The 14,225-nt window shown below is 51.4% G+C and overlaps 1 protein-coding gene across 1 annotated transcript in view; it reads left to right on the plus strand.

The window, feature by feature from the left end:
- Positions 1-14,225, plus strand: part of Iqgap3 (IQ motif containing GTPase activating protein 3) — a 37,870-nt gene that overhangs the window by 2,205 nt on the left and 21,440 nt on the right. The window contains exons 3-16 of the mRNA XM_038311339.1: positions 1,080-1,156; positions 2,281-2,348; positions 2,436-2,549; positions 2,763-2,941; positions 3,338-3,416; positions 4,236-4,399; positions 5,188-5,275; positions 7,684-7,847; positions 9,349-9,506; positions 10,735-10,856; positions 10,930-11,093; positions 12,972-13,062; positions 13,810-13,977; positions 14,051-14,190. Of these exons, the coding sequence (XP_038167267.1) occupies positions 1,080-1,156; positions 2,281-2,348; positions 2,436-2,549; positions 2,763-2,941; positions 3,338-3,416; positions 4,236-4,399; positions 5,188-5,275; positions 7,684-7,847; positions 9,349-9,506; positions 10,735-10,856; positions 10,930-11,093; positions 12,972-13,062; positions 13,810-13,977; positions 14,051-14,190 (1,776 nt within the window). The remainder of the gene's footprint in view (positions 1-1,079; positions 1,157-2,280; positions 2,349-2,435; positions 2,550-2,762; positions 2,942-3,337; positions 3,417-4,235; positions 4,400-5,187; positions 5,276-7,683; positions 7,848-9,348; positions 9,507-10,734; positions 10,857-10,929; positions 11,094-12,971; positions 13,063-13,809; positions 13,978-14,050; positions 14,191-14,225) is intronic.

Genomic DNA, 14,225 nt, shown 5'->3' on the forward strand with positions numbered 1-14,225 from the left:
TAATAGGAAAAGAAAAAGACAGTTTAGGACTGGGACATAGCTCAATGGTAGAGTCCTTGTTCAGCATGTGAGACCCTGGACTCCTCCCAGTTCTACAGAAAAAAGAACAAAGCTGTTATACTGGGAAACACTGTCTCAAATAAACACACAAAAACAAAAGGCAAAAAGCTGAGCTTCCTGGTGCATCTCTGCTTCCAGAATAGGGAGGGTAAGGCAGGGGGTTAGGAGTTTCCAGGCAGGGCCTGTTAGGGTTGTTCAGATTTGATGGTAGCTTGAGTGAGACCTCATTTCAAAAAGAGTGGAAGAGGGACGGGAGAGGTGACTTAAAGATTAAGTGTGCTTACTGTACGTGCAGAGGCTTGTAACCGCGTGCACCCCAGTTCCCGGGACCACTATTCCCCTCCTGATCTCTGCAGGTGCCAAGCAGGCATGTGACGCACATAAATACACGTAGGCAAAACACGTGCACATAAAGGAAATAAATCTAAATTTTAAAAAAAGCAAAAGAGACAGGCGTTTTGGTGGGAGACGAGCAAAGGAGGGTGCTGTGTTGGGGCGACTGGGGCCTCTGGCTTTGGGCCCTCGTTCAGCTGAATGTGGTATGGGATGCACCGAGCTCAGGTTTCAGTTCTTAAAGGGGCTTCTGCGGTCCAAAGGCCTCTATGGGCCTTGACAATGTATGCCTTGTTGGCCTCCCTGGGAGCACGGTCCACTCCTGAGCACTTCATGTATGTGCTGGAAGTCTCGGGTCAGGGACCAGGCTCGTGGAGGCCAAGCGTCTGGGGCCTGTTCTTCCTGGAGACTGCATCCTGTTCCCCTGAGGGCTCATCTAGGGTCAGCTAACCCTGGACACTGTGACTGTGGGACTGGCTGTGCCTTGGCTTAGTAAGCCTTTTTTACACTGGACTGAATGGGGATGGCTATAGAAATGACTTAGAAGCCAGGGCTGTTGGTGCTCACAGCTCTGATTGGAGAAAGATGCATTGCTCAGCCTGAGCCTCTTGTCTCACGCCAGCTTACTGCACTGCCCTCCTCTGTGCTGTCCTTCCTGATGAGCAACTGTCTGATTTCTCCTCTAGATCTTCCTCCCAGAGACCACAGACATCTATGACAAAAAGAATATGCCTCGGGTGATCTACTGCATCCATGCTCTCAGGTGAGGCACCCCGACTTTAGTCAGCCAGGCGCCTCCAGGGCAGTGCTCCTCAGTCTTCCCAATGCTGTGCCCCTTTAATACAGTTCCTCTGTTGTGGTGACCCCTGACCATAAAATTATTTTGTTGCTACTTTGTAACTGTAATTTTGCTACTTTTGTGAATTCTAAGTATCTGTGTTTTTTGGTTCATCTCAGGTGACCCCCGTGAAAGGGTCATTCAACCCCTAAAGGGGTCACAACACACAGATTGGGAACCACTGCTCTAGGTAGATCAATTAATAGATGAATAGCTATTAAATAAAGGATGGGAGGGTAGCCAAATTAGCAAATTGGGGTGGGTGAGATTTTAGATCTGCATGGGTTTACATTCATGTGTATGTTTGTGGGCATGTTTGTGTGTGAACCTTGTAAATGAAGGAACAGCAGGATAAAGTCCTTAGTTTGTGACTGGGATATGAAGGAATCAGAACCAGGACCATCAAGAGTATCACATGCGGGGCTGGAGAGATGGCTCAGAGGTTAAGAGCATTGCCTGCTCTTCCAAAGGTCCTGAGTTCAATTCCCAGCAACCACATGGTGGCTCACAACCATCTGTAATGGGGTCTGGTGCCCTCTTCTGGCCTGCAAGCATATACACACAGACAGAATATTGAATACAGAATAAATAAATAAATATTTTTTTAAAAAAAAGAGTATCACATGCAAGCCACTTACAGCAAGAAGGAAAAGCTACTTGGTTCTACTCTCGGGCTGGTATACCAGTTGGCATAATCATAGAACGGAACTGTCTAGTTCCTGTGTCCACTCTGTCTCTCATGCCTTCTTCTCCCATGCCCTTCTTTGCCTCCATTCCTGGCCTCCGCAGCTTTGCTGTCGTCTTCCTCTTGTTCTTCTCCATCTCGGGTCCCATTTATGTTCTCTGTGGAGCCATCACAGTTACAGACTCCTATGGCATCTTGTTTCTTCTCTTGTCTTGGCTGCTCATTCCTGTCTGCTTGAGTGACTTGAGGGCAAATGCTAAGTGCTCTTTACCTCTGGTCTCCGTGTAATTTCACACACCTGTCGTGGACAAGGTGTGGCAATCAGTAGATCCCAGCATGTTTTAATGCCTTCCGTTCTTCCCAGTCTCTTCCTCTTCCGGCTGGGATTGGCCCCTCAGATCCATGACCTGTATGGGAAAGTGGAATTCACAGGTGAGCCAGCTCCTTCCTCTTAGCCATAGACTAAGCAGGGGCCTGGGGTTCTGAGCCTAATGAAGAACACCTCTGGTACTATTGCAGCTGAGGAACTCAGCAACATTGCCTCTGAACTGGCCAAATATGGCCTTCAGTTACCAGCCTTCAGCAAGATCGGGGGCATCCTGGCTAATGAGTTTTCAGCCGATGAGGCTGCAGGTAGGACTTTGCCCTAAAGTAGGACATGGGATCATGGGGCGGGGCGGGATGTGGGATGGGATGATAACAAGCCTCATAGCCCTTGGATGGGCTCTGGCTGTGCCCTGGCTGGACTCTGGCTGGGCTCTGGCTATGTCCTGGCTGGGCCCTGGCTGGGCCCTGGCTGGTCTGGGCCCTTTCTGTCTTCTTGACCTTGTTCTTGTTCCCTCCAAGTCCATGCAGCTGTTCTTGCCATCAATGATGCAGTGGAGCGAGGGATGGTGGAGGACACTCTGGCTGCCTTGAAGAATCCAAATGCTCTTCTGGAGAATATTCGGGAACCTTTGGCAGCTGTCTACCAAGAGCTGCTGGCCCTAGCCAAGGTGGAGAAGGCTGCCAATGCCAGGAACCATGTAAGGATACACATTTGGGATACAGGAGCCGCCAGGTTGAGAGACCTGGGAGTCTACAGTGGAATTAGGACTGCGGTCTGTCCTGTCTTGAGTTCCAAAGATCCTCCTGTGAGTTTAGAGAAGTAGAAGAGGAAATAAAGTGATGTCTATTGAACAGGAAGCCTGGGGAAGAGTCTAGATGGCTGAAGCGGCTCTGGCATGAAGCCTGAGCTGAGATTAGACGGGGGAGCCCACAGGCTGATGGGCTTAGCTCTTATTGCCAGGGTGAGACCCGTGTTCTCCTCAGAACCCTAAGGTCCCTGGGCCTGGCCATTGGTCTACTACAGAAGTGCGTGTGACAGGATAGGGGGACGATCGCAGTGTCTCCACATCTCTTTCTGAATCTTGCTTTTGCAGGATGATGGTCAAGAACAGGACATCTATGAGTCCTGCCTCACCCAGGCAGAGATCCAGGGCCACGTCAACCTTGCCAATGGTAGGAGATGACTGGGAGAACCTGGAAAACTTTGGGATGAGAGGCAGGCGGATCTCTATGAGTTCGAGGCCAGCCTGGTCTACAAGAGCTAATTTAGCAAAGGCTCCAAAAGCTACAGAGAAACTCTGTCTCAAAAAAAAACAAAAAAACAAAAAACCAAAACCACTTGGAGATGGCTGATTTAAGAAGCTCCATGGCCTGTGTGAGCCAGATCCTGCCCTAGGGAAAGATCACAGGCCAGGGAGTATACACCTCTCCTCTGGCCACAATAAAGAGGTTCATATCAGGTAGCTCCTGTAGGAATGGAAAATTACAAAGACAGGCAAATGGGCAGGTCTTTCAGCTCCCCATGCTGGGGGTGGATATTTGGATCAGGGTCCTTCAGGAAGGAAGAATAGCTGGGAGTACCACACACCTGTGATTCCAGCAGTCAGGAAGCTAAGGCAGGAAGATGAAGCACTCAAGGGCTCACAGGGCTGTACTGTGAGGCCTTCTCAAAATAAAAGGAAACAGGAAGAAAGAAAAGAAAGTTTGAGGATTGATGGGATAGGGAAGATGGTGGACAGAGGGGCAACCTGAAGGCTCACAACAAGGGGACATTGCCCGCTAGGATCAGGGTATTCTCGGGGTCTGGAACCGTGAGATGGGGGTGGGGGCGATGAAGACCCAGAGGAAGATGTAGGCTGGACCTCAGGAGCTCACCGTGTCAGCGGTCAAGGAAAGGTAACTTTTGGGAGGCAGAAAGAAGGCAGATTGCCAGGTCTGGCTGGGGATGGTAAGAAGAGGGCTTCACACACCTGGAGTTGTGCTGTTTTTCAGTCCAAGGGGCTCTGGAAGTTGTTGATGATGCTCTAGAGAGACAGAGCCCCGGGGCCTTGCTCGAGGCCCTTCAAGACCCTGTCCTGGCCCTGCAAGGGGTGAGAAGAGATTTGGCTGACTGGTACCTGGAAGAGCTGAGTTCAGACAGAGAGCAGAAGTCACAGGTCAGGCTTGTGTGCCTAAAGGGTGGGAAATGGCCACATGTGCATATGATCACTGACTCCTTCTTTAAATGGTTGACTCACCCCCCAAAGCACAGTGGACCAGGCTGTCTGCTTAGAGTCCCTCAGACCGAGAGGGAAGGACCAGGCCTGCTTCTCATTGCTGACTTGGGGTCTTGACATTAACTTTCTTTGCAATGCTTTGACCCCTCCCACATTTTTCATGTGTATGTGTCTCTGGTATGCGTGTATGTCTGTATGTGTGTTCACGTCGGGGAGGGCCAATGTGTGAGCTTGCGAAGTATGTGAGGATGTGCATGAGACCCAAAGTTAATGCCAAGAATCATCTGAAACCACTCCTCCTCCACCTTATTCACTGAGGCAGACTCTCTTATTTAATTGAGCCCAGAGCTCACCAATATGGCCAGTCTCACTAACCAACTTGATCATCTCATCTCTGCATCTAAGGCTGGAATTACAGGCAAGACTTATGTGGGTTCTGGAGATCCAAACTACAGTCCTCTTGCTTACATAGGAAAGACTTTAACCAGAGAGCCATCTCTCCAGACCTTAATGCATTGACTTTCTGTTTGATGTTATTTATACTTGCACCTAGTCTGTTGTTATTTTAGATGCATCCTGGGCTGAAAACAGTGGTAATAAAGGTAGAGTACTAGAGATAGGTAGGCCAGGTCCTTCTACCTGAAGGGAGAGCGGGACTGAGTCCTGGCAGCTCCCACTGCACATCCGTGGCCTGGGGGCTCTTCCACTGCACCTCTGCTCTCTTGCAGGAGCTGGGCCTGGTGAGGCTTCTAGAAAAGGAGGAGATCCAGGCCGGGGTGGCTGTGGCTAACGAGAAGGGTGATCGAGAGCAAGCCAGTAAGTTGTCTCCAGGGGGCTTGGGCGCTGCTGGCTCTTGGTAGTGCATCTTGCCCCTTTTCTGATATATGGATTGGATGAGGCAAACTACTGTCTCCTTCCAAGCCTAGCAAGGGACTTTACCCTCCATTTCCTCTGCCCTCTGCATCCCCCCGGAGGGACACATCAAATGAAAGATAATGATGTGTTGCTGCCAGCTTGGACTAGACTTCTTCTGGGGAGTCTATAATATTGTTTCTGCCTGTTTATATTTCTTTGACTTCTGAAATGTGATTTCTCAGGTAAGGAAAACAGTTTCTAATTCAGTGTCCTTTAAAAGAACATTGTATGTAGGACTAGAGAGAAGGCTCAGTGGTTAAGAGCACTTGTTGCTCTTGCAGAGGACCTGGCTCAGTTCTTAGTACCCGCTTGGTGTCCCACAAATATCTGTCATTCCAGTTCCAGGGGATCCAAACTAGATCCGAGGCCTTTTCTGACCTCTGCAGGCAGGAGACACGTGGTACACACACAACCTGCAGGCAGAATGATGTTACCTAGATGATAAAGGAAACCTAAAAAAATTATATACAATACTGATTCAAGGTATGAGTGAAGACCATTAGTTGCTGGGGCAGCTACCGGGTCTGTAGTTTTGCCTCCATGTCAGGTTTGAGGTCTTCAGTCACTACCTCTGAGTAACTGCATCCCCCCCCCGAGACTGCTCCTGGCTGCTGCCTGCCCTGTGGCCCTACTTCATGCCTGGGATCTTGTGCTCATCTCTCAGCAGAAAAGCTTCAGCTCTCCATTCTTGGTTTGTTGTTGTTTTCTGAGATAGGATCTTACTGTGTAGCTCAAACTGGCCTGGAGCACAATGTGACACTGTTGCCTCACTCACACACACACACGCACACACACACACACACACACACACACACACGTACGTGCTCACCCCGAGTGCTGCTGTTACAGGTGTGAGGCCCCACACCCAACTGCCTCATATATATACATATATATATATATATATATTTTATTGTATGTGCATGGGTGAGTGTGTCAGATCCTTGAGAACTGGAGTTAGAGACAGTTGTGAGCTGCCATATGTGTGCTGGGAATTGAACCTGGGTCCTCTGAAAGAGTAGCCAGTGCTCTTAACCACTAAGTTATCTCCCCAGTGCCCCCCATTCTTTTTTTTTTTTTTTAAGATTTATTTATACGGCGTGGTGGTGGCACATGCCTCTAATCTCAGCACTCAGGAGGCAGAGGCACGTGGACCTCTGTGAGTTGAAGGCCAGCATGGTCTACAGAGCAAGTTCCAGAACAACCAAGGCTACACAGAGAAATCCTGTCTTGAAAAACAAACAACAAAAAAGATTTAATTTTGTTTTTATATAAGTCTATAAGTGACTCACTTGCATGCATGTTTGTGCCGTGTGCATGCATTATCCACGGAGGCCAGAAGCAGAGGCCTGAAACTGAGTTCTAGATGAGTGTGTACCCCTGTGTGGGTGCTAGGAACTAAACCACCCCTCGCCAGAGCAGCAAGTGTTCTTAGCTTCACCCGGTGCAGCCGAGCTCCTCCTTGCTTCCTTCCCAGGCCCTGGCCTCGGGCCTCTCAGTGACATTTTCTCCACCAAGCAGGTGGAAACATCTGCAGAGCTGTCTCCAAGGCTTCTCTGTGAAGTCGTTTGCCCCCTCTTCCTCAGCACCGTCGTCACCCTGGGGTGGGACCGCTTCTAGCATGGCTCCTGCAGCTGGGCACTGTCGGTCTCCTGGTGTCCTTATCCCTCCCCAGAGGTTATGTGCTTCTTGGGGCTAGTGTCCATTTCTGCTGACATCTTACTGGCCCCAGAGTATGTAAACTAACCACACTGGTGTGCCATGGCCCCTTTTAGCTTTCTCCACCCGCTGTAGTGTAAATGGAGCTGGCTCTATATTTCTCTGCACTGTCACTAAGGTTTGGTCCCCAGAGCCCTTTGACTTACTTCATCTTAGTTATGCGCCATTGCCAGCTGTCGGTCTTGTGCTCACTGCTGCTGTGACAGCCGCTTTCTGCTGCATTCTAAGCTATGCAGCTCCTGGGCCCAACACATTGCCTTTCACAGAGCCACCCCCCCCCCCCCCCCGTCTGTTTTTTAAGACAGGATTTCCCTGTAGCCCTGGCTGTCCTGCAACTAAGTAGACCCAGCTGACCTCAAACTCACAGAGCTCTGCCTGCCTCTGCCTCCCAAGTGCTGAGATTAAAGGAGTGCGCCTCCACCGTTTAACCAGAGCCTCTCTTTTAAAGCACCCGTCCGCCTTTCCTCTGGAACATTTTGAATCTAGTAGAATGACTTTCTAGAAGCCGTTTCCCAGCAGAGCCTGGTTGGTAAGGACAGCTGAGATAACAGGGACTCTCAGCCTGTGTGATTTCTTGCTGTCCTCCCCGGTAGTGCTCCAGGCTGTGTGGAGAATCAACAGAGCCATCCAGAGGGAAGTGGCCACTGACACTGTGAAGGAGCTCATGAACCCTGAAGCCCAGCTGCCCCGAGTGTACCCCTTTGCCTCTGCTGTGTACCAGCAGGAGCTGGCTGTGCTCCAGAAGCAGCAGCAGGGGGTAAGTCCTGGGGGTCCCAAGCAGCTAGGAGAGTGGCCAGAAATTAGGAGGGGCAGGGCTGCTTCCCAGGAGCATCATGGCAGCCAGTAGCGGTGCACATACTCGGCACAGACAGCAGCCCTGCCAGGTAGGTGCTGGGTTTAGAGGTAAGGAGAGGGTCGCGGATGTTGAACACCTGGCTGTCCAGCTGACTGGCAGGACATGCTGTGACTACGAGACTGCCCCACCTCACTCCTGTCCACACAGCCCTTCTGACAGCAAGGCCCGAGCCTCACGTAGAGTAGCCTCACATAGACTCACCATGTCGGCTGCGGGAGTTAGAAGTCTCCCGATGGCCAGGCGGAGGTGGGGGCCAGGCGGAGGTGGGGGCCAGGCGGAGGTGGGGGCCAGAGTAGATGATGAAGGCAGTGACCAGGAAAATGAACCAAGCAGTGCTAGAGGGAGTTTGGGAGGGCTTCCTGAAAGAGACTCCACAGTGAGTTCCCCCAACAGCAGGTGTTCACAGAAACATCCTGCACACAGCACTGTCTTTGGCAAGGGTACAGTGACAGCAGCTGAGTAACAGGAGAGCACCCCAGAAATATAAGGGGTGAAACCATAGTGCTGAAGGTTATGGGGTCGAGAGGCTTGAGTTCAAATCTCGCTCTGTTACTTCTTAGCTATGTGACATTGATGGTTCATTTACTTTCATCTGCTTCTCGGTTTCTTTATAAATGGTCCCAACCTCATAGCCTTGTTTCAAGGACTTTATGAGTTAACAGATGTGCTCAGAGGAGTGCCTCGCAAGGAAGCTTTAGCCGTCACTGTTGTTGCTTGCAACTCCGCTCCAGGAAAAGGCAGCAGCCTAAGCTAGTATTTGAAGGGAACCAAAAGGAAAGTGGGTTGGAAAATGGGGCCGGGGCCTCGTGGTGTTCAGCACAGCATGAGATGGCCTCTTGGTCCCTGCCCCGGGCCCTGTGCAGTTCTGTCTCCTCTCTGTCCTTTTTGGCTTTTTGAGCATCTTACATAGCTCATGTTGGCCTTGACCTTATGTAGCTGATTTTCCTGCCTCTGCCTCCTGAGTACCACAGGGATTCATCCCTACAACTGGCTTCATGCGGTTCTTGATATGACATGGGATGGAAGGCTGTTGGCAGAAGTCACATGTTGAGTTAACCTATATTGCTAGCTATGGGCTTGGCTGGGAAGTGGGGTTATTAATGGTACCTACCTCATTTGGCTTGTTATGGAATAATACGACACCATGTATGGTCTTCATGATTGTGTTCACAGTAAACATCCCCAGATATAAAGTACAAGCGTTGGTGAATGAATGTGTCCCAGGTGTTGAGCCTGAGCAGGGTCAGTGGGTGAATGTGGCCCAGATGTGGCCCAGATGTTGAGTATGATGGTGTTGTGAGGTAAACAGCTCCTGGAACTTGGGATGGAGATGGATGTTGGAGAACTTGAGGCAGGCAGGCTCCAGCAGCCCCCCAGCTCCTCTCAACTCTCTCCTCTACAGGAGCTGGGCCAGGAGGAGCTCTTTGTGGCTGTGGAGATGCTCTCCGCTGTGGTTCTCATTAACCGTGCTCTGGAAGCGAGAGATACCTGTGCCTTCTGGACCAGTCTGGTGAACCCTGCTACTGGCCTGGCCCAGGTAGAAGAAGAAAATGCTCAGCGGTGAGTGAGGAAGCTTTAGCCACATGTCATAAGTGAAGGACGGCATGGGAGTGGCTGACTGGACGGCAGCCTGTCTGATGCCCGTTCTTGGCGCCATCCCCTAGTTCTCTTCACAATTGCCCCTTCTGTGTTTCTTCCCCAGTGGGGAGCACGTGGTCATCTTGTTTCCTTTCCATTTCTTTGGAGCAAATGTTTGAGAGACTACACTGCCAGATGCCTGCCATTCTAGGTGTTGAAAACTGTGACTAAACCAGATCCCTGCTCTCGGCAAGCATGCACACAAGCAGGAGTCATGATTGGATGGGCACGGAGCTATGGGGCCAAGCCAAAGGAGAAGGGGGCGGGGCAGCTTTCCTAGTCACATGATGAGGAGGTTCACGCGGAGAAGGACCTGAGGAGCCTGAGTTCTTCCCTCCGCTCTTCAGGACAGGAGAGTGTCCTAGGTGCACTCACAGGACATGGGGACGAGCTTGGAAAGAGCTCAGGGGTAGAGCACGTGCATGGCAAGTCTGAGGCTCTGGGTTTAACATCCCAGTGTGCAAAAAAAAAAAAAAAACTTAAAAACAAAGACTACCAGGAAGCCAGAGTAGCCAGATGGAGTGGGCTAACAGACCAGCCCATGTCCTCAAGCGTGGAAGGAAGTTCTGGGGTGTTCAACAAGGAAGGAATCCTTCTGACGTGCTTTACCAAGATCATTCTGGCTGTGCTGAGACTCCGGCATGGGCCTGGGCCAGGGCAGGGTGGCAGGGATGTCTTGGATGTCTTAGGAGTGCTGCTAGACCCGAGGTGGGGGCGGCAGGGCTGGGAAGAAGGTGCCTGCATGCGAATGTATTCTGAAAGCAGAATTGACAGGACTTGGTGGCAGAGGGAACGAGTGGGAGATGACTCAACAGATGTTTATCCAGAAGGGACTGACTGAGGCACAAAGACAGACCGAGGGAATGAGGAGTTCAGATGAGACCCTGTCTGGCATTCAAGATGAGTTCCTCAGTAGTCCCCCAGGCCAGTGAAAGATGGAAATATACCTTTGGGATTTAGTGTAACTCATGAAAGGCTTGAGTAGCTGAGGTCTGGGGTGAGAGTCCGGAGGGAAGAGGGCTGACGCTTGAGCTCCGAGAGCCACACGGGGTTTGGAACCGTCTGTAAGGGGAGAAGACGAGAAGATGTGGCCTGGGAAAGACCAGCTGCTCGCGCTGCTGCTCACGCTGCTCCTCTTCTCTGCTGCTAGTTACTTTGATGCCCTGGTGAAGGTGCGAAAGCTAAGAGGGATGGACAGAGCCTTCCTGAGTTGGAATGACCTGCAGGCCGCCGTGTGCGAGGTCAATGCACAGGTTCAGGAAGAAATGGATCGTGAGTGTCCCTCAGACAGCCTTTCCTGTGGTCTTGAGTTTGGGGCTGCCGCTCATCCAAATGTCTTCCTCAGAGGTCCTCGCCATCAGCCTCATCAATGAGGCTCTGGATCAGGGCTACCCTGAGAAGACTCTGTCTGCTCTGCTGCTTCCAGCGGCTGGCTTGAAAGATGTCAGCCTTCACGTTGCACCTCGATATCATCTCCTCCTCGTGGCAGCCAAGAGAAAGAAAGCCAAGGTGAGGTTAGAAAAAGATGGCTGGTTAGACACTAGAGCGAGAGGCTCAGCCTTGGCCAGAGCAGGGCCCAGCACGGTGGATTCAGACTCTGATGCAGGCAAGGCACAGGTGGGATTTGATCATCATGATGACAAAGTGTGGGAAAAGAGCAGGCCTGGGAATCAGGTGCCTGGGCTCCCCACTCTGATCCCCAACGACCACCTGATCTTGAGCAGTCCCTCAGTATCCCTGGGGTGTGTATACTTATCTGTAAAACGCTACATCCTCTGCCCTTGCACTTCATGGTGCAAGTCCAGTGAGCTAAGAGTGGAGCCGGGATTTGAACTGACACACGCTGAGGTTTGTGGCAACAGAATGAGGCTGAGACCTGGGGCCCCGAGCCGGATGAGGTTGCATCCTGCGGCTCACCGTGCAGCGTCACCCAGCCTCCCTGCGCTGCCGTGGCCCTGCAAACCTGTGACAGCAACAAGCTTATCCCGCAATTGCTGAGCTTGAGTAAGTGCCGTGGCAGGAGGACCAGCCAGCATTCATTGAGTTCTCACTTTGTGCCAAATATTGCTTGGTCTGCCTCGCAAGTTCTGATTCATGAAGCCTGGACAGAGAGTCTGAGTTCAGTTCCCAACACCCACATCAGGAGGCTCACAGCCCCAGATACAGGGGATCCAGTACCTTCTTCAGGGCACTTTCATTCATTCACATGTACACACCTCCACACGGAAATATTCGTAGACACCTAACTAAAGTAATTTAATAAAACTAATTCATGCTGGGCAGTGGTGGCACACGCCTTTAATTGCAGCTCTCAGGAGGCAGAGGCAGGTGGATCTCTGTGAGTTCGAGGCCAGCCTGGTCTACAGAGCTAATTCCAGGGACTGGAGAGATGGCTCAGAGGTTAAGAGCATTGCCTGCTCTTCCAAAGGTCCTGAGTTCAACTCCCAGCAACCACATGGTGGCTCACAACCATCTGTACTGAGGTCTGGTGCCCTCTTCTGGCCTACACACAGACAGAATATTGTATACATAATAAATAAATATTAAAAAAGAGCTAATTCCAGGACAGGCTCCAAAGCTACAGAGAAACCCTGCCTTGAAAAAGAAAAGAAGGGCTGGAGAGGTGGCTCAGTGGTTAAGAGCGCTGACTGCTCTTCCAGAGGACCTGAGGTCCTGAGTTCAATTCCCAGAAACCATATGGGGGCTCACAATCATCCATAATGAGATCTGGTACCCTTTTCTGGCCTGCAGGCTATACATAATAAATAAAATCGAAAGAAAAAGAAAACAAAAACTAATTCATAAGTCTTAGGAACAATACCGGATAGCTTACACCTGCAGTAAGTCTGAGGTTGGCTTGGCCTACAGAGCCTTTTAGAAAAGAAAAAAAAAAAAAAAAGACAGGCAGGCAGGTGGGCACCTGACACATAGTGCTCAATAAAAAACTCTGTAAGAGTCCATTTCTGATGATGAGAAGAGCGCATTGAGCTGACCATAGCAAGCTCAGGCTTCCTTGCCCTGTGTGCACAGTCTTCCTGCTACCTTTTGGTGACGAGGAATGTGCAGCCAGGAGACACAGTCAGCACCAGGACCGGGCTAAGGGCTGTGAACTGGGGCGGGGGGAGGGGAGGCTGCAGGTAAGTGTCGCCAGGTGTGGCTGTCGGAAAGTGCTGGACACTGAGGGTATGAAAGCTGTGGAGATCCCTTAGGCCAAGCGGAGCCTTCTGAGCCTGGCAGCCATCCTAGGGGGCCCCGGGGTCACGACTCCTCAGGGCAGAGAGAAGAGAGCCTTCCCCCCTGCTCCAGTCTGCTTTAGTTCCCTGCTGGGCTTGTGGGAGCCTGAAGACACCAGTTTGGGGTCTTGTGTTTTTTTCATCTTTTTGCCAGGTGACAGGAGATCCTGGGGCTGTACTGTGGCTGGAGGAGATCCGCCAGGGAGTGGCCAGAGCCAATGAGGACACAAACACAGCTCAGAGAAGTAAACAACCAGGCACTGGAAAGGCAGAGTGGGGCCCCACCCCGTCTCACATTAGCCATGGGAAGCATCTTAGCTTGCTTTCTATTGCTGAACAAATGCTGTGACCGAGAGCAACTTGGGGAGGACAGGGTTTACTCTTAGACTTCCACATCCCAGTCCATCATCAGAGGAAGTCAGGGCAGGAATTCAAGATAGAAACCTAGAGGCAGAAACCAAAGCAGAGGGCCCCGGGAGGGGGGGCTGCTTGCTGGCCTGCTCCTCATGGCTTATTCAGATTGTTTTCTTATACACCGCAGGACCACCTGTCCACAGGTAACACGTCCTCAGTGGGTTTCCACACCAATCATTAATCAAGATATACCACAGGCCAATCCAGTGGGGGCACTTTCTCAGTTAAGATTCCTTCATCCCGGATATGTCTAGATTCGTGGCAAGTTGACTGAAACCATCAAGCTGAGAGAGGGCAGGACAGAATTTGTGCAGGAGGGTGCTTTGACCACAGGGTAGATTTCCTGGCACACAGCTGGACAGGATTTCCATCCCACGGGAGCCCTTCCCTAACGGCCCTCGTCTCCTCTAAAGTGCAGCTGCCTGCTGCTGCTTCCCAAGTACAGCTGTGCCACCCTTGACACCCCATCCCCTCCACCAGCCATTGCAGCTGTGTCTCCTGAATCCAGCCCCACTGGACAGGACAGGGCTCATGGGAGGGACTCCAGAGGATTGACTTTTCTCTCCTATGCCCATCAGCAGCCCTTGGTGTGGCTGCCATCAATCAGGCCATCAGGGAGGGCAAGGCAGCCCAGACGGAGCGCGTGTTGAGGAATCCCAATGTGGCTCTCCGAGGGATAGTTCCCGACTGTGCTGACAGCTACCAGCAGGCCCTGGAAGGAGCAGTGTCAAAGAAGCGACGTCCTGGTAGTGGCCCTGGCCTAACCTCTGCTGCTTTTCCTCCTCTGAGCCCTCTTGGCTCACTTGGGTTTCTGTTCAGGGGACACAGCCTTCTGGGTTCAACATGACATGAAGGATGGCACCGCCTACTACTTCCATCTTCAGACCTTCCAGGGGAGCTGGGAGCATCCTCCCAGCTGCCACCTCAACACCTCCCATCTAACCTGGGAGGAGATTCAGGTAGACAGAGTTCCTGCCTTGGTGGGGGATCATGC

The sequence above is a fragment of the Arvicola amphibius genome, chromosome 14, assembly GCF_903992535.2.
Source record: "Arvicola amphibius chromosome 14, mArvAmp1.2, whole genome shotgun sequence".
NCBI lineage: Eukaryota > Metazoa > Chordata > Mammalia > Rodentia > Cricetidae > Arvicola > Arvicola amphibius.